We start from the raw sequence: 18,098 nt of genomic DNA on the forward strand, positions 1-18,098 counted from the left end.
TTACTGTTATTGATGGACAACAGGCCCTATAATGACTGGCACTCTGCTTGGCCAGAGCTGGCTGCAACACAATGGAATCTTTTAAGCAGGCTTTCTCGGCCCTCCTGTTATCTGGGCTATCAAGTGTGGTCGCATTCCTTTCTCCATTTAAACAACCCTGAAACTCCATCTTGGCTGGGAGGAGCATTCAGTGTAACATGAAATATACAGAGGAAATGTTTTAGGTTGGAAGAGGCAAAGTTCTGATAATGGCTTTATTTTCGTGGAGCAAATTCTATTTAATTGAGAAATTATTACAGTTGAGATTATACCACATCGTGGTTTTGACTTGAAGAAACTCCAGCTGGCAAAGCAAATCACAGGGTCAAAACTCAGAAGAAAGAAGAAGAAGTCAGTGGTAATAATCTGGAATGTAACATAGAGTTGATAATTAACTGGTTACAGGTAGCTACATGGTAAGGTGAACACTTGAAATCAAACTGCCTCCTGAAGACCAAACCAATTTAATTAAACCAAGGCCAACATTTCTGTATATTATGTCATGTAGTTTTGCATCACTGCACTCCATCAAATGACTATGCTGCAGTGATGAGTCACTGCTGATGCACATATTGAGGCCATTATACAATGCATTACCAGTAGAGTAGACTAGCTTTGACATTAGTCACTGTGAACAAAAGCATCATCACTGACTCCCTTTACCAAGAGGTCAGTTTGTGCCTTGGCCTGACTGGATATCCACCATATCCTCAAAGGCAAGGATCTGTCTCTAGGCAACCGTATGTATTTGAGTAAATTCAACAGTAAAATGTGACACACCATTTCTCTGGCTTCTTCATACTGTGCACCCTTATAGATGGCTAATTACTTCTCAAAGTCATTTTACTTTCACTGGGCTATTTGTAGGAAACAAATAACAAATTTTCATCTCTTCTCAAAAATATCTTAGCAAACCTCAGGGGTTGTCTTTTTGTGTTGTGTGGTTTCTATATAAAATACGATCAACTTTGATGAATTGTATTTTTGTCCACAATATTGAAGTGTGTAACTTGTATCATATGATCACACATTTCATTCATTCTACTTGCATTCCCTAACTGATGGTGTTCACTCTGTCCTCTCCTCACCCCGCCCTCTTTTTACTGGTTTCGGCTTAACCAGTTTAGCCTCCCTCTCTGTTTACTCTATATAACATGCGCCAGTCGTACCTGTGAGATCACTTTGCCTCTGTGCTGACATAGGGAGGAACTCACAACCGACAGACTAGCTTCACAGCATCTTCACTGCATTAGAAGAAACAGCACCCAGTTGGACCCATGTCATCTGACCAGGACGGCTGCCACCTGTGCAAGGAGTACCTCAGGGAACCAGTGTCCATTCCCTGTGGCCACACCTTCTGCTCTGTGTGCCTGAAGACATATTGGGACCATGCTGACCACACAGGCTCCTACCTGTGCCCCCAGTGCAGGGTCACCTACAACAAGAGGCCCAGCCCGCGGCGCATAGGAGGCTCCCGGCACACCTCCGCCCCGCGTGCCTCCGAATCCTTTCCACCTCCACCTCCGTCCCCCGACTACAACTTCGCAGGACCCCAGGATGTGGGCTGCGACATCTGTGTCGGCAAGAAGCACAAGGCCGTCAAGAGCTGCCTGATGTGCCTGGCTTCCTACTGCGAGAAGCATCTAAAGCCCCACTACGAAGCGGCCACTTTCAAAAGGCACAAGCTGGTGGATGAGATCGGCCACCTGGACAGGCAGATCTGTCCCCAGCACCAGAAGGGTCTGGAGCTGTTCTGTCGGACCGACCAGATGTGCATCTGTGTGCTGTGTACGGTGAAGGAACACAAAGGTCACGACATGGTGTCTGCTGAGCAGGAGAGAGCCGAGGAGCAGGTAAGACTTCACTGTTTCTGTCTGTAAACAGGCTCATGATGACAATACTGATGTTTCAGACAGTAATCTGCTTACTTACAGGCTTACTAAGAATACTAGAATGTGCTTTGCTCAACATGACAGTCACTTTGTTGCATGCCATAACCATGACATGACTTTTTGACATTTTTGAATACAGGCTGATATGTATTATAGCTCTTTGCAGCACACAAAAGACTAAATGACAGGTAATACATGGAGCAGTAGCTAGTTAGATATGCCAAGCCCCTAACCTAAAGCCTCCAGCACTTAGTGAGACCCACCCTCATGAATAAGCTGTAACTTCAATGTACAGCTTCAAACATTGGCCTCGAGCTATGTTCATTGTATTGTGAAGCCTAATTAATATGTTAAAGAAAATGTTTTGACATTGACTCAGTCAACTTGACTTGTTGACGTGCTGTTGCATTGTTTTCTTCTAACACTGTCTGCTGTTTTCCTCATAGCAACGGCTGGGCGCCACCCAGGCTGAGATCCAGGAGAAGATCCATGATCGGCTGAAGCAGATGGAGGAGCTGAAACAAGCTGTGGACTCACTCAAGGTTTGTGCCACTATTGTCCGACAGACAGACAAGACCAGACTAACCACTACAGATTGAACGGACTATCAGCAAAATCAACCACCGACACACAGAAAACATTCCTTCGCACAACAGCGATGACAGCTTCTCTCAGTGTAGCGGTAAAACCAGTACGGCACCCAGTTGATTTATGGCATGCTTCCTTGTTTCCTGTGCAGAACTCAGCCCAGAGAGCCATGCAAGAGTGTGAGAAGCTCTTCGGGGACATGCTGCGCTCCATTGAGAGGATGCAGCAGGAGATGGCCAAGCTGATCTCCTCCAATAAGAAAGCAGCGCTCAACAACGCCGAGGGCCACATGGAGCGGCTGAGCCACGAGATCGCCGACCTGAAGAGGAGAGACGGCGAGATCACCCAGCTGTCCCGCACTGAGGACCACATCCACTTCATCCAGGTGACTGGACACACACTGAACAGGGACACGATGATAAGTTCAGATAGATACAATACTGGTCTCACAATCTGACACAATATCAGAAATTAAGTTAGTTTAAATAAGGTTGTAAATAGTTTATGCTTGGATAGTTTTGCCTTCTTAATATGAGGCTAATATCAAATTGATTAGAACAATGCCTTGCTATCTTGGCATGAATTTGTAAAGGCGATGTGTGAATTTTCTTATCTAGCTATATTTATCTAGCTTATCTAGTTATATTTCTGATTATAGCTATAACTGATATCCCAATGCATTTTCCAGTTCAATAATGCTTTGTATCACAATATATTGTGTTATGATATATAAATACATCATTGGAGTGACACTTAACAAAACTAACTTTGTTCTTATGTTTGAAAGATGTATCAGTCAAACGTTATGCAATTTGTAATGTAAAAGCCCCATTGAAAATATGCTGCATGTTGTAGAATTTAATTGAAAACACACATTCTCATAAGTGTATCGCTATTTTCTCTTCATTAGAGCTACCACATGCTGATAGCCCAGACGGAGGCTGAGGAGCTGCCTACAGTGACTGTCAACCCCTACTTCTCCTTCGGCCCGGTCACTAAGGCCGTCTCCGAGATGAAACAACACCTCAACGAATTCAGCAATGAAGAACTGGTCAAGGTAGCCAAGTCAGGTGAGTGAGAAGACAGGATTAAGGGCTTGTTATTCAAAAAACTGAATAATATAAAAGTAAACATGATGATCTGATTACAATTTAGGCCTTTGGTGCAACACCAAATTTTCACAGGTATTTATTACCATGTTAACTCAACTATTCATTTTCATCATTGCAGTCAACAAAATGCCTTTCTGCCAGCTGGATGAAGCCAAAAAGAGAAGGACACTGAAAGGTGAGTTTATCTTAATTCGACCAGGGAAATTCAAATGGATTTACAATTTCCTTTTTAGTTGCAGAAAGACAATTTTGTTTGATTTGGGACGTGGCCTGAGCACCGTGATATTTATTAGAGGGTAGGCTGAGGTCACTCAGTAGCCACATGGTTAGATGTTTACTTTGACTGATAATTCTTAAGATGCCAAACTGCGAGAGAGTTTACATAAACACACTTCAAGCAACCTCTAAAATAGAATTCCGCTAAGTTATACAAGTTATTCCAATGGTCTTGGAAAGTTCAATCTGTATTTGCGCACATGAACAAGTGTTTCCCGTAACTGGAATGGAAAGAGCCAAGATTTGAATCAGTGATGTCATCAAGCAAAATGTTTAACAGCTCCTCCATTGATAGTGAAAGGATTTGTGGACTGTGTGATAGACACAGTACCCATCCAGGGTGATTTTACAACGATATGGACACATTTACTAATTCAATGCACAGAGAGTTAGCATTTCTATAAGTTCATTTGGTATCAGGTAACAGGTCAAACTCTGTGAGTCCACCAAGTCAAGCTCCCATGCGCCTCACAGAGTTTTCAATCTCTGGAATCTAGCTTTTGGTGAGAGTTGTTGATCTTGATCTTGGTCAATCTGATCAAAATCATTGGGATCACATATGTGGATTTGTATTTCAGAGTGGATTTCTTCCATTTGAGGCAATTACCTCTAATTACTGAAACTAGTAACTTCATTTCATAGAAACTAACTCTGAAAATAACAGTAAAATGCTTCATTTATAAACAAATCTTTCATCTCAAGGCATGGAAATTCAATATGCCACCATTCTTTAATACTAATATGCTGTACATATTTCTTTTCACAGCTGATGAAGTTGCCATGTACAAGTCTGTGCCAACCCAAGAACCCCAGCACAGGGACGACTTCCTGAAATGTGAGTCAGTTTCTCAGAATGCTGTTTTCTGCAGTCGAACAGATTATTATAATGCTCTGCCTTTAATAATTGAATAGATGAGGCAAATCAGGTGCTGATGAGGTTCTTTGTCAGACCCTGTGGTTGACCACAGAATCAGATTTCAGTTATCATGTCTTACAATGTTCGACTATTAAGTGTGAACTACTTTCACAGTTTTGTCATTTTACCTGATCAGCATCTTAAGTGTTTCCTCCTGCTTTTACTTGAGTAAAAATATATGCTATTATATATGTATGAGGACAATGGCAATGGGTGTTTGTAGTCAAACATAATCATTCTGGCATCACAGTTAATATAAGCAAAACCTAGCGTTGTTGATGATGACCAATCAGATTCAACAACAGGTAAATTAATTAATAATTCAGAGTGGGGGCAATTTGAGGATATGTACAAAATTAATTCACAAGTGACTAAACTACTCTTTCACTTGAGTAGTTTTAAAGACGTTTACCTTTACTTCAATTTGATTAATATTCCATTGAAGTAGTGGTATCTCAGTGAAAAGAATATTTTAATACTTTTCCATAAATGTGCCCTAGGGCCCAGGCTGACTAAAGACACCCTCCAGTGGCCTCAGCACCCTTTCAAATCTCTAAGCTTCTCTGAAAAACAGTTAATCTCAGGAAGTGATGTCTGATTGTTTCTAACAGTCACAATCCCAACCAAAATTAAAACCTGCAGCTTTGCCTTTTCCTGCTGGCAGTAACCAGTTTTTACTGCTACTTTGCCTGTTTGAAAATTTAAAAAGAGTCGGGGCTTTAAAGCTTGCTTGCAATCTTGCCATGTGGGGGCTGACCAGAAACAGTCCAGCAACCCACTGTGGGTCCCAGCTTATAGTTTAAGATGCACTGTTAGATGGACTTCTGTTTGTAGTTTAAGTCACAAATAGTGTTGATACCTCTGGCATTCCAGATAATAGGCCGCCCAGATCTAGCCGAGGCCACCGGGTGTCCCACCAACTGTGACCTGCTGAGGTGGAGGTTCACAGCAGCAGGCAGGTGACATCTAACCCAGCCAGAGGGTCTCACGCTTTCCCCTATGAATCCCATCATAGCATCAGTTAGTTAAATATCTAACAGAACTAACAGCTGTAATTGCCATTCAACTAACTACTATGACCTTGCTGTTGGGGGTGCAAAGGTGGAAGGGTACTTGAGCTGCTGAGAAATAGAAACTTTCCTCATTTACATTTAACCCAAGCCAATTAAGATAACTGCCTGTTGCAAAATCTGAAGACCAATTGTTCCATATGTCTTCTGTCTCCTCCCATAGATGCTTGTCAGCTCACTCTGGACCCTAACACAGCCTACAGACAGCTCTACTTGTCTCGGGGAAACAAGAAAGCCACCCTCAAGAGAGACCCCCAGTCGTACGACGACAGCTCCTCCCGGTTCGACTGCCTGCCCCAGGTCCTGTGTAAGGAGCCCCTCTCCGGAGGCGCCTACTACTGGGAGGTGGAGTGGAGCGGGGAGGGGGCCGCCGTCGGAATCACCTACAAGGGCATCAAGAGGACGGGTTACGGCGACAGCTGCCGCATCGGCTACAACCGCAAGTCCTGGAGCCTCTTCTGCTCCGACTCCAGCTACTCGGCCCGCCACAGCAAGGACCAGCAGGAGATCGAGGCGCCGTACTCGTCCCGCATCGGGGTGTTCCTGGACCACGCAGCAGGCACCCTGTCCTTCTACAGCGTAGGGGACACCATGTCTCTCATCCACCGCTTCAAGGCCTCCTTCAGCGAAGCCGTCTACGCAGGCTTCTGGGTTTGGTATGAGTCAGCCATCACTATCAGCCAGCTGTGATAACATAACAGGAACCTCCAATGATCAATGTATGACCCTGATTCAGTTTTGTTAGAGATTTGCAGAACAAAAGATGTTGGTATCAGAGATGATATGGCAACAAAGTATTTTTACAACAGTGAATATGTCATCTTATAGACTATATGCTGAATATCTGGTGTACACGGGAAATGTTTATGATAATAGTGAATGTTCTGCAGTATGTCAAATCAAGGTGTGTGAATTGCAAAATCTGATATACAAAGTGAATGTCTATCCAAATAACCATTAAAAAGAAAGTAGGCTGCATTTGATTACAGAAATATTTTACATGATCATGTATATAGCCTATAATGAAATTCACACTTTTATATATTTATCAATAAACATTTTGTAAAAAGTCTAAACTGTGAAATCATTGTTGCATTTTCACTCCATTCCTCTCCTCCATCTCCATCACAAAGTTTCTACATACCGTCTACTCTCTAGGCTAATTACTCATTTGCCTACAAACCAAACATCTGAAACAGGAAGTGAAAGAAAACTCAACATTCAGTCAGTCAATAAGTCAGTCAGTCAGTCAGTCATAACCTTTATTTAACCAGCTAGGGAAACACTATCCACAAGTTTTTTGATGTTTCAAGACAAAAAAAAAGTCACTCACCTACTACTAGATGTGAAAAATACATGGTGCCTACAGTCCAGTTTCCTGATTAACTTCCATTATAAAAATGGGACTGGACTCCAATACAATACTTGAACCACACATTTTACACTAGACACACATTTCACACTATGCTATGCGATGAATTAGAGTCCATTCTAGACACTACATTTCTATTGAGATGTACTAAAGGACCCAATTTCAGCTTTTTTTTTTCAAAATGGAAGAATTAGAACAATTTTGAAAGGAAAATATTGTTCACTTCCTATAGGATACAAAAAGCTGGAACAATTATTTACCATTGATGCAGTTTAGCTCAAATCAAATAAGAGGGTGTGTTCTTTTGTACGCCAGATTTTTTCTTTCATTTGAAGATGATTATATCTTCGCATTAATGTCTAGAATTTTCTACTGCAGCACAAGAAAATGTGCAAAAAGTCAGCGGGTGCGCAAACTACTGTAAATGACTGAAGATAGATATTTATCATCCAAATGGCATTAGGTTACATGGCATGTAAAAAAAACAACAACTAAAGAGTCACCAACAGTCAAAGACATAATTGAAATAATAATGTGTTATTGATGCAGTTTGCTTTGAGCAGTGATGGCAGAAGGTGAAAAGCTCTTGCCATAGTGGGCCGCTTTGCAGATCAGAGACCTGGATCAGTTGTCAGAGGGGAGGAGAGTGAAACAGTGAGGGGATGTTCATGGTCATGCGTTATGGTCAGTGGTTTGTGTGTGACTGCAGTGTTGGTTTTGTTGAGGTCTGAGAGGTTGGGACTGGGGGTTCAGTTGTGTTAGAGAGATTGTGTGTGATTTCAAGAAGTTGTGTAGGAGTAGGTGAGGTGTGACTGAGAGCGCTCTGAGTTCACAGAGGGTTGAGATTCTTCTGGCAGCATTTCTTGGTGTTGATGGTATTTTGAACCAGACTGACTTTTTGTCCAGTCGGATTCCAACATATTTCAAAATTTTCATTCTCAAGAGGTCACTGTTCATTTTACCACATTAGTGATGCAAACTCAACTTCAAACTTTTTTACCAGAATAACTGTGCTATAAACAGCCAAAAGTGGAGTTGTAGTTATTTACATCATAAAAAGAAATGGTAATGCTTTATTTTACAGCCCACTAATTACGGTGTAACTAATTTGTAATTATGGGGTACTAATAAAATAACAATGCTGTAGTTACAGGGTAACAAGACAAGAAGTCCGGGGTAACAATTTTGTAATAATAATAACAATAATAATAATAATAATAATTTTATATGAGGTTTTTTTGTTTTTTGTCTTTTTTACAGAAAACAAGTGGTATATTAAAACCAAAATGGACTCTCTGTGAAAAAACTGCTACATTTACAATAAATATTGATTATATTATATAATATAATATATTATAGAAAATGTTAATGGACAACATATATTTACTAATTCCATTACACTTTCACTGCTTGGTTACCCATAACTGCAGGAATAAAGGTGTGTTTTGAAGAAATGTGCAAAGACACTGTAACAGTAGTGTGCAAATAAATGTATTCAAATAAAATGATTCAGTTGTTCACTTCTGTGAAGTGGATAGGAAGATGACAGGAGTTCAGAAGTGGACTGCAGGTGAGAGGATGTTCAAGCAGGACTTTGGCTCATCTGCTTCTGTTTGGCAGGTCTGTTGGAGCGGCGTCTCTGCTGTTGCAGCCATGTTGTCTGCAGATTTCTTGTTCTTCCGCCGGAATATGCGGGATAGCCAAGAAAAGAAGCCACGCTTCTTCTTCTTCTTTGGTTTTGTCGACAGGCTGTCTTTGGCACTGAAACTCTGAGGTCCTGTAGGTTTGACCAGTTGGACAGGTGGAAGTGTCTTTTCCAGGGTCAGACCGGACAGATCCTTGGTGTCCTTTACAGTTTCAACCACAAGGCTTGGTGGAGCTTTGACCTCAACTTGGATAGCTGGAGCCTGGGACTCCTGAAGCAGGTTGGTTGATCCTTCCTGAAGCAGGTGAATCAGGGTGTTTTCAGCAGGAGAGACGGGGAGAGCCTCCTCTGAGGTGGAGATATTGTCAGGTCCAGCAGAGAGGACAGTGACTTTTGTTCCCTCGCAACATTCAGGTTGATGCAGGACGGTGACAGAGCTTTCAGCAGCGGCCTCAATCTGTGCACAAGAGTTGACCGTTTCCCTCTTGATGATAAAAGGACATTGTTCTTCCTCCTTCTCCAAGTCCACTCTAATCTTACTACTACCTACTACTATTACTACTATATATTAGTATTACCTATTACTACTACCTACTATCATATCTGAGGGGATACTTTAGGAAAATAAAATAAAAGTTATTCATCTTCAATTCAGCTGTTCAGGTGTAGAATGTATTTTTTCCAGATCAACCTGTGCATCAACCCATGTAGTTAATAGAAACATGGGTAGCACTTTACAATGGCCTTTTTCCAGTGCATCAACCTTTGAGCACGGAAAACATTTGTTTTGTTCCCCATAATTATGCTATTGTACCCTGTAATTATTTTTGAAGTATGCAGTAATTACGAAAACAGTTACATCATAAGTACCTTATAAATCTCTCATAATTACAAAATTGTTCACCGTTAATTCCTGGACTTCTTGTTTTGTTACCCTGTAACTACAGCATTGTTATTTTATTAGTACCCCATAATTACAAACTAGTTACACCGTAATTAGCTGGCTGTAAAATAAATTAACTAACTAAAATAACTCAAACAACTCAAACAGGTGGTGTTTTTTCTCTTCACTGAATCTGATTTGCTTGTAATAACAAAAGTTGTTTGTAGTGGACTTTGACAGGTCCATACATTTTGACAGTTAGTACATGTAAATCTTTGATTTATACCATGTATGGTTCTCTCAAGCATCATTTATTTTAGTGGTTACAGTGTCCATTTAATAAAAAAAAGAAATGTCTCTGGTATCGAACAGCTCAGTTTGCATTATACTGTAAACGTCAGAACATACAACACAAACCAAGGCCAAGACACATCACAACTGAGTGCAGGGAGAAAAAAAAGATATTTTGTTTCAGTACTAATCCTCTGCAGTTTGCAAAGTCCTTGTCTTTGTGGTGTTTTGATGAGTGAGTTTAGTTTGTGGAATCCTAAAACTGCAACCTTAAGGGAGCACTTTGAAGACAGCAAAGAGGATGAAAAAGTGTGCTGTTGTCCAGTGATTTTGTTTCCTTGGCTGACATATCTTCTCAAATTGGGATTTATTTTTGACATTGTTACTTCACCAGGAGACCAGATTGAATGCTATTACACTTTTCACAAGGGATTAGTCCACGTGTGTGAAGACCTTCCTACTCAAGTTGAAGCTTCTGAGATTTCCTAGGGGAGTTGCTGCGCCCTTTTAAATACATTAACCACATGACTGAGAAAGACAGGCTTTAAAAGATCTTATTTCCCAAGTACTTAAAACCTGTTACATCGCCTCATATGTCCAGGGGTTTGATGATGTCAGCTGCTGCATGCTACATACACAGTGTCAACAACATATATTTGATCAGGGTAAATCTATTTTCATTGCACATTATTTCATGTTTACACAGAAAACTGGTGACAAAGAGCTATAAAAAGTTAAAGAGCATTGGTGGTAAAATACAGAACGTTGGTACAGTTTTGTTCAATATAAGTTCATTTGGTGTGTAGCCAGTGAAACTCTTACATCTGTAAAGTCAGTAGATGAGCTTGACTGGCTCCTCCACCCACCTACTAGAGAGAGCAGCTACCCCCAGTGGAGGAATGTGTGCAGTGCTGCAAGCAGTATAGCCAAGGCTATCATTGGCCACTGTGCAGCCACACTGGAGGACTGCAGCAGGGGCAGAGGTTAGAAATTAGAAGATGAAGGAAGTACATGTGGAAATATACAAAAAAGTCTTCTCTGCTCCTGGTTCCGGTTACAGTATTGGCCCTGCTTATCTATGGCTTACCTTGCAAACAGTCACCACACTCTTTCATTATTTGGCTACTTCAACAATAGATCAAAAAGGACCTCCCTGAACAAATTCAACCTATCCTCACTTTGTTTGTTTGTTTTACAAGGCTCCTCTTTCCATAAGATCATGTGTGTAGGCAAAGTAACTGCACACCTGACATTTTCAAGAACAACACCTGGGTCAGTGCAGGGTTTTACTGCACATGACAAGGCTAGTTGTAGTGAGAGAACAGGAGTAAAAAGCCTCAGATGATAAAAGGTTAAACGTCTTACTTGATAAACTCATAGACTTAATTTATGAGTGTGTGTGTGTGTGTGTGTGTGTGTGTGTGTGTGGGTAATATGTGATTGCCATTTTGTTGAAGACCATTTAAAACAGACTTGGAGGTCTTACAGATGGATTAAATGATGTGGACAGTGATCAATCTGGATTTGGAACTAATTAATATCTATCTATCTATCTATCTATCTATCTATCTATCTATCTATCTATCTATCTACCTTGAGTTGCAAGTTAATTCTGTGTGCATATTTTCCTATGGGCGGCAGTCCGTCTGAAATCTCACAGAAAAAGAAGTATGTGTTTCTCTTCGGACACATTTACCCTGTGCACCATCTGAGAGAAGCGCCGCATTTTCACCCGCAAGTATGGCTGCACAGGTGAGTTTTGATTCATTTGGAGTATATTAGACCTTGTTCTTGCATGGCTCGATACCGTAGCATACACGTTATTATTTACATTTTGCCAGTCGCTCTATTCAAAATTTCTTCGACGGGGTCTGACTAGTTACAGATGAGCAAGACAGAAACATATGAATGGAGCTAGCTTGCTAACATAACATTAGCTAGCGTTAGCATTACATTTGGCTGTTTGAGCACTGTCGAGCAGGCAAGGCTTGTAACTACCGAAAGCCATTTCACTCAAGGTTATTCTTCTGACGTATGTGCTGTTCGTAGTTTAGTGTAAAAGACAAATATGACAAAGTTATAGCTATAGGACGTTGGTTAATGCTAAAATACATAGCTTCCCAACGTGTGTCGCTGTGCCACTGTTGTGGCATGCGCTACACCCTGTCTCTATGACAACTGACTGACCAGGACCAACTCTAGTCAAGTAAAATGATTTCAAGTTTGGTTAGCTAACCTAGCTTTAACACTTCTGTATTTACGACATTTCTTCTGCCTGTTTTTAACGTTAATACAGATGGCGACAACAAAGGTTCCGGAGGTTCGTGACATCACACGGATCGAGAGGATAGGTAACCCGACTGTTTAGCTGTTTCCATGGTTACATACTAATAAAAGTCTTAAATCTGCCTGCACTGATTAGATTATTTAAATAACTATGTTTTAGATCAGCCCTAATTTAAGTTGATGCAAGTGCTACCTGATCTTCAGTTTCTCTCCCAAATGTGGTTACTGTTAACACATTTATTTTTGATTTGTGTTTAGGTGCACATTCTCACATTCGTGGCCTTGGCTTGGATGATGCTTTGGAGCCAAGACAGGTAGGGTCAAGTCCTAAAGTCACTAGTCCACTAGTCCATAGCTGTGAAAAGTGGGACCTGTTCTTTCTCTGGCACTCACCATTAAAAGAGATGTATTTGGAGTAAATTCCTGGGAGGATCTGATGTCCTGCCCAGGGATCTGCACTTGTACACATAACCTGCTTCGCACCATAGAAAAGAAGAAAACCTCCAATGAGCCATGTTGCCTTATCCTCAACAGGCAGAAATTTTGCTGATGGAAAAGCTCTGAAGGTTGTTGCAGAAATTATCACTTGGGAACAAGCCATTTGCTTTGTTTTTAGTCTTTTAGTTAAAATACCTATTAGTGTTCTAAACATTTTAGCCATGTATTTGAAATGATTATTATTATTTTTTTATCATATTCCATTTTTGTGACATTTGTCATTTTCCTATTCAGAATCTTTACACCTACAAAACTACACTGACTATTCTAGAGCTAACAGGAAACAGTTTTACAGTAAATCTATCTACACTGCTGTGCAACCATTGGAAAATATCTGCAGGCGCATGTCTCACATCTTAGTTCTGTTTGTGTATTCTGCTGCTAAAGAAATGCATATCAAAACAATCATAGGCTGTAGTGGAGTGCTGCACATACAGCTGGTCACACGTCTGTTCCTTGTGCTGATCTGCTGAACATGCTAGAGGCACAGATGTGCATCAATATGTGTTGATTTGGGGTTGAAGAATACCTGCTCCCCCTCTGCTGCAGGTGTCCGAAGGGATGGTCGGCCAGCTGGCCTCCCGTCGGGCAGCGGGGGTCATCCTGGAGATGATCAAAGATGGCCACATCGCCGGCAGGGCTGTGTTGATAGCTGGCCAACCTGGCACAGGAAAGACTGCCATCGCTATGGGTAAGGCCAACATTGGGATCTTTTTGGGAGATTTTACTTCCCTGGAAATGTTGTTCTGTTGTTGTCTGGCATTGATATTATTGGCTTCAATCATATCTTCCTTAGAGGAAGAGTTCCTTCTCCCAGATTCACTAGTTGAGTATGAGTTATCTGTTGCTTATGCAGGTATTGCCCAGTCCCTTGGCCCTGATACGCCCTTCACAGCGCTGGCTGGTAGTGAGATCTTCTCCCTGGAGATGAGCAAGACCGAGGCACTCAGCCAAGCTTTTAGAAAAGCCATTGGAGTGAGAATCAAGTGAGTAAGCAAACAGAATAATTGTGTTTGTAATTCCCATTTTGCGAAATGAATTGCTATTCAGTGTGTTTTTGCAGAGAGGAGACGGAGATTATTGAAGGAGAGGTGGTGGAGATCCAGATTGATAGGCCAGCCACTGGAACGGTAAGTTGTTTACACTCTGTCTTAGGCTGCGGGGGAATTCATGCTTTACACTTTCAATTCTTTATCCCTAAATTGGAAAATATTTAATAGAGCACTATATATATATCAGCTCAGCTGCTCACTATAGGTTATTGCTGGAATGCCATCATCTGTTTCATCAATGATGTCTTTGCATTGAATTGTAATGCCTGTTGATATCCATTGAAATAACAGTCACACAGAAATATTCCTTCATGCTCTGACTTATTTCAGTTTTTGTTACAAAGTTATTTGTTTGTTACAAAGTTATTATGTAATGCATTTAATTGGGATGTTTTGTTTGCATTATATGCAAACTACACATTTTCTAAATAGATAAGCAGTTTTTAAATAACATTCACTCTATTTGCCTTATCAAAAAAATTCTAGCATTTCATATGCTTTTCCTGATTTGGCTCAGTAAAAAATTCTTAGGCTGTTTTAGTTGGCTCATTTGTTTGATGAAAAGACAATATTTAAACATTTTATTTACAACTCAGAACATTACACACTGTAGTGTCATTCCAGACAAATCATTTTTCTTACTATGTTTAACTTTGTCTCTCAGGGTGCCAAGGTGGGCAAGCTGACTCTAAAGACCACTGAGATGGAGACGGTCTATGACTTGGGCAACAAGATGATTGAGAGTCTCAGTAAAGAGAAGGTTCAGGCAGGGTGAGCTAATCTCTTGTTAATCTCTTGACACCTTGATCTTTGCTTGCCAGGATCTATTATCTTTCTGTATATTACTGTTTCCTATCATACAGCCTGACCTGGTCTCTCCTGTCTTTTCTCTCTGCCCCCTCTCTCTCTATTAGAGATGTCATTACCATTGACAAAGCCACCGGGAAGATCAGCAAGCTGGGCCGTTCCTTCACCAGAGCCAGAGACTATGATGCCATGGGAGCTCAGGTACACTACAACTAGAGCTGATAGAGCTGTGAAATTTTACAGCAGTAGTACCAAACTCGCACTCACAAACAGCAGATTTTAACATTAGAAAGGCCAGTCACTATCAATTGATACCTGTTTGGAATTTTAGCATTGAAATTTGTGTACAAATCGGGGTTGTTAGATTTAAAAAATGACACAAAGAAATGGTAGTTATCATCTGTACCATATTTACCACCTTCATTTAACCGCTCATTGGCTCAAAATCCATTGGCCTGACTTGTTTTGAATTGAAAGTAGCCTAATATAACCATACCGCTTAGTAGAATATCCATTTATTGATCACTTTTAAAATTTTTGTCCTTCTAGACGCAGTTTGTACAGTGTCCAGAGGGGGAGCTGCAGAAGAGGAAAGAGGTGGTGCATACGGTGTCCCTCCATGAGATTGACGTCATCAACAGCCGCACGCAGGGCTTCCTGGCCCTCTTCTCCGGAGACACTGGAGAGATCAAGTCTGAAGTCCGCGAGCAGATCAACGCTAAAGTGTCTGAGTGGAGGGAGGAGGGCAAGGCTGAGATCATTCCAGGGGTAGGTTGGGAGTGTGTGTGTGTGTGTGTTTGTTTTTGTGATTGTCCTTGACTGATTGTCCTCGTATGTTGTTCCAGGTGTTATTTATTGACGAGGTCCATATGCTGGACATGGAGTGCTTTTCCTTCCTGAACCGTGCCTTGGAGAGCGACTTGTCCCCAGTTCTCATCATGGCCACCAACAGAGGCATCACTCGGTACTGTCCGCTGTCCACTTCTCCCTTTCCCCCCCGTCTGACCCTGTGAGGTGTCTCACCATGGCTGAATATTCACTCTGTGTTTCTCTCTCTCAGTATCCGCGGCACAAACTACCAGAGTCCCCACGGCATCCCCATTGACCTGCTGGACCGCCTGCTCATCATCGCCACCTCGCCCTACACCGAGAAAGAGACCAGGCAGATCCTCAAGATCCGGTGAGAGTCCACGTTCATCTCGCCAGCAAACTTTTGTTTCCTTCTTCCCAGTGTTATAACACTGAATTACACCTGCGTGGTTTTATCTCAGGTGTGAGGAGGAGGATGTGGAGCTGAGCGAGGAGGCTCACACGGTCCTGACCCGCATCGGCCTGGAGACATCGCTGCGCTACGCCATCCAGCTGATCAGCACCGCTGGCTTGGTGTGTCGCAAACGCAGGGTAAGCCTCAGTCGCAACCATCTTTATAAGAGATAAGAAGATCGCATTGCCACCACTGTAACAAGGATTAAAAGCCATTGTCATCAACATGAACCAATGATTTTTTTTCTTTTGATAGATTGTACTTTATAGTTCCATGACACAAATCTACCAAGTGCTATAAAGGATTGGTGATTTTTTTTCTGAGTGCTTTGTTACCCCTGTTTCCAAAGAGAACCACTAGTTATGTTTTCACACCATTGAAGCGCACCTTGTACTTACTTGCTTGAGCTATACTTTATTAATGGTTGCCTTCAGCCTCAGACATCTGTGTGTTTGCCTCCTCAGGGGACAGAGGTGCAGGTGGAGGACATTAAAAGAGTTTACTCTCTGTTCCTGGACGAATCCAGATCCTCTCAGTACATGAAGGAGTATCAGGATTCCTTCCTCTTCAACGAAACGCGTAAGTTTACTGTTAATCCTCTGTGTCTCTGGTATGGATTAGACAAGTCAGCAATTCATATTTAGGCTGCATTCACACAGTAAGGCAAAAAGCATCCCTGCTTGCACAGAGCAGATTGCAACATCACATCTAAGTGCTGAAACAGGCGATTCTCCAGGACCATCCCCTGCAATCTACTCCACTCACTGAAGATTTCAGTTTGGGAGGGATATTTGACATTATGATGGCTTATTATCACTGCTCTGTAGGGTGCCGATTGGATAGCAGTTGCACAGTGCAGGAGAGAAGTATGAAACAATTTAAATGCACTTCACATTGTTCAAGTAGGCTCAGCACTCCATACCTGTCATTAAAAAACAAAAACAAATAATAAATCAAATGCCTTGCTAGTCAGTGAAGAATGTTGTTTTCCTGTGCGTAGGCAGGTGAATGTAGCTTGGGAGCCGATTGATGCAAATGATAGTCACCAAGTTCTAAGATCTCTCTCTTACATTTCAGAAGCGTCAAATATGGACACCTCCTAATGAAGATGAAGATTTTTTTTCCTGTGAAGTTTTTACGTTGTCACTGGTTCATTGGGGTTGGAGTCGATTCAGAAGTGAATTTGACTTAAATCTGAATTCAGCAAATTGGAATAGGTTTGAATTTTAGAACCCGACCATGAGCAGAATGCTTCTACTCTCCAGTTTTAATTCTGTTTGAATTCAAATTTATTGAATTAAATTCGACTTAATTCACAATTTCTGAATTTACCACAAATCTGTTCTTCATTGAGGCCTTGGTGGCAGGAATATCCATTCCTCTCTTGTTTTGTTGACTTATCTTTACATGTGGTTTATTTTTATGGAGTTTATTAAAAAACAAGCTTTTGTGAGTACAGTTTGTGTTCTTTTTTTCCTCCCTTGTCATGAAGCATCGCGTTAGTTCAGGCACGACACGGAAGTCACGTGTTGCTAGTCATCTATCAGCTGATCGCCACGCACACCAATCACAGTCCATTCTTACAGCAAGGCGGTCTATATAACTGTAAATGACCTCCTCCATACATGATACAAAAGACAACAATATGAGGATATTGGATAAAGAAAAGAAAAAACAACAGGACAAGATGACAAATAAACTAAAGGCAAAAGATTTGAGGAGGGAAACACTGTGTTGCTGCTGAACCTCAGACGTTTCAGATGAGCTGGATGTAGATAATATTAACTCCACTCAAGTGGCGACTACACCACAGCCAGAGACTATCCAAGATGAATACACAAGTTGTGTGTCACACAGCTCCAAGCCAGTCTGTGACTAAACCACAGATGGACAACAACATTAAACCAACTGGCCAATGCTGTGCCAGGCTTCCAAAGCTACCAAATTACCCACATTAACACATTTTAAAAGAAAAGACTCGCTGTTTATCAAAGAATGTTAAAGATACAGAGTCATTCATAAGGAAATCAGAAAAGTCAGTATGTGTAAATGTTATGGTTAATTGAGGTTGAGAAATATTGACAATTTGAATAAGTCACTGCATTAG

The 18,098-nt window shown here is 41.3% G+C and overlaps 2 protein-coding genes across 3 annotated transcripts; both read left to right on the forward strand.

Annotated features, from left to right (window-relative positions):
• Positions 1-1,236: 1,236 nt before the first annotated feature.
• ftr83 (finTRIM family, member 83) lies at positions 1,237-6,959 on the forward strand. 2 transcript variants are annotated; one of them, XM_078286645.1, is made up of 8 exons: positions 1,237-1,892; positions 2,378-2,473; positions 2,671-2,904; positions 3,430-3,589; positions 3,750-3,806; positions 4,674-4,742; positions 5,697-5,778; positions 6,057-6,193. In XM_078286645.1, exons 1-7 carry the CDS (start codon positions 1,317-1,319, stop codon positions 5,747-5,749), a joined length of 1,245 nt encoding a protein of 414 aa, XP_078142771.1. In that variant the 5' UTR covers positions 1,237-1,316; the 3' UTR covers positions 5,750-5,778; positions 6,057-6,193. The 2 variants fall into 2 exon arrangements, with proteins under 2 accessions (XP_078142771.1, XP_071757174.2); XM_071901073.2 differs by lacking the exon at positions 5,697-5,778 and having other exon boundaries at positions 6,057-6,959.
• A 4,834-nt stretch (positions 6,960-11,793) lies between these two features.
• Positions 11,794-17,449, forward strand: ruvbl2 (RuvB-like AAA ATPase 2). The gene is made up of 14 exons (XM_071901419.2): positions 11,794-11,836; positions 12,381-12,435; positions 12,629-12,684; positions 13,418-13,559; positions 13,725-13,854; positions 13,932-13,998; positions 14,585-14,691; positions 14,835-14,928; positions 15,277-15,495; positions 15,573-15,691; positions 15,788-15,907; positions 15,999-16,128; positions 16,456-16,570; positions 17,069-17,449. Exons 1-14 carry the CDS (start codon positions 11,825-11,827, stop codon positions 17,092-17,094), a joined length of 1,392 nt encoding a protein of 463 aa, XP_071757520.1. The 5' UTR covers positions 11,794-11,824; the 3' UTR covers positions 17,095-17,449.
• Positions 17,450-18,098: the final 649 nt, after the last annotated feature.

Source organism: Centroberyx gerrardi, chromosome 11 (assembly GCF_048128805.1).
Source record: "Centroberyx gerrardi isolate f3 chromosome 11, fCenGer3.hap1.cur.20231027, whole genome shotgun sequence".
In the NCBI taxonomy this organism is placed as follows: domain Eukaryota; kingdom Metazoa; phylum Chordata; class Actinopteri; order Beryciformes; family Berycidae; genus Centroberyx; species Centroberyx gerrardi.

Bases quoted from the DNA above. Each gene is read 5' to 3' on its own strand.
- ftr83 (XM_071901073.2), top strand. From the start codon at position 1,317: ATGTCATCTGACCAGGACGGCTGCCACCTGTGCAAGGAGTACCTCAGG. The intron at 1,893-2,377 runs GTAAGACTTCAC...TTTTCCTCATAG, and splicing joins AGGAGAGAGCCGAGGAGCAG to CAACGGCTGGGCGCCACCCA. The intron at 4,743-6,056 runs GTGAGTCAGTTT...CTCCTCCCATAG, and splicing joins CAGGGACGACTTCCTGAAAT to ATGCTTGTCAGCTCACTCTG.
- ruvbl2 (XM_071901419.2), top strand. The intron at 15,908-15,998 runs GTGAGAGTCCAC...GTTTTATCTCAG, and splicing joins AGGCAGATCCTCAAGATCCG to GTGTGAGGAGGAGGATGTGG. The intron at 16,129-16,455 runs GTAAGCCTCAGT...TTGCCTCCTCAG, and splicing joins TGGTGTGTCGCAAACGCAGG to GGGACAGAGGTGCAGGTGGA.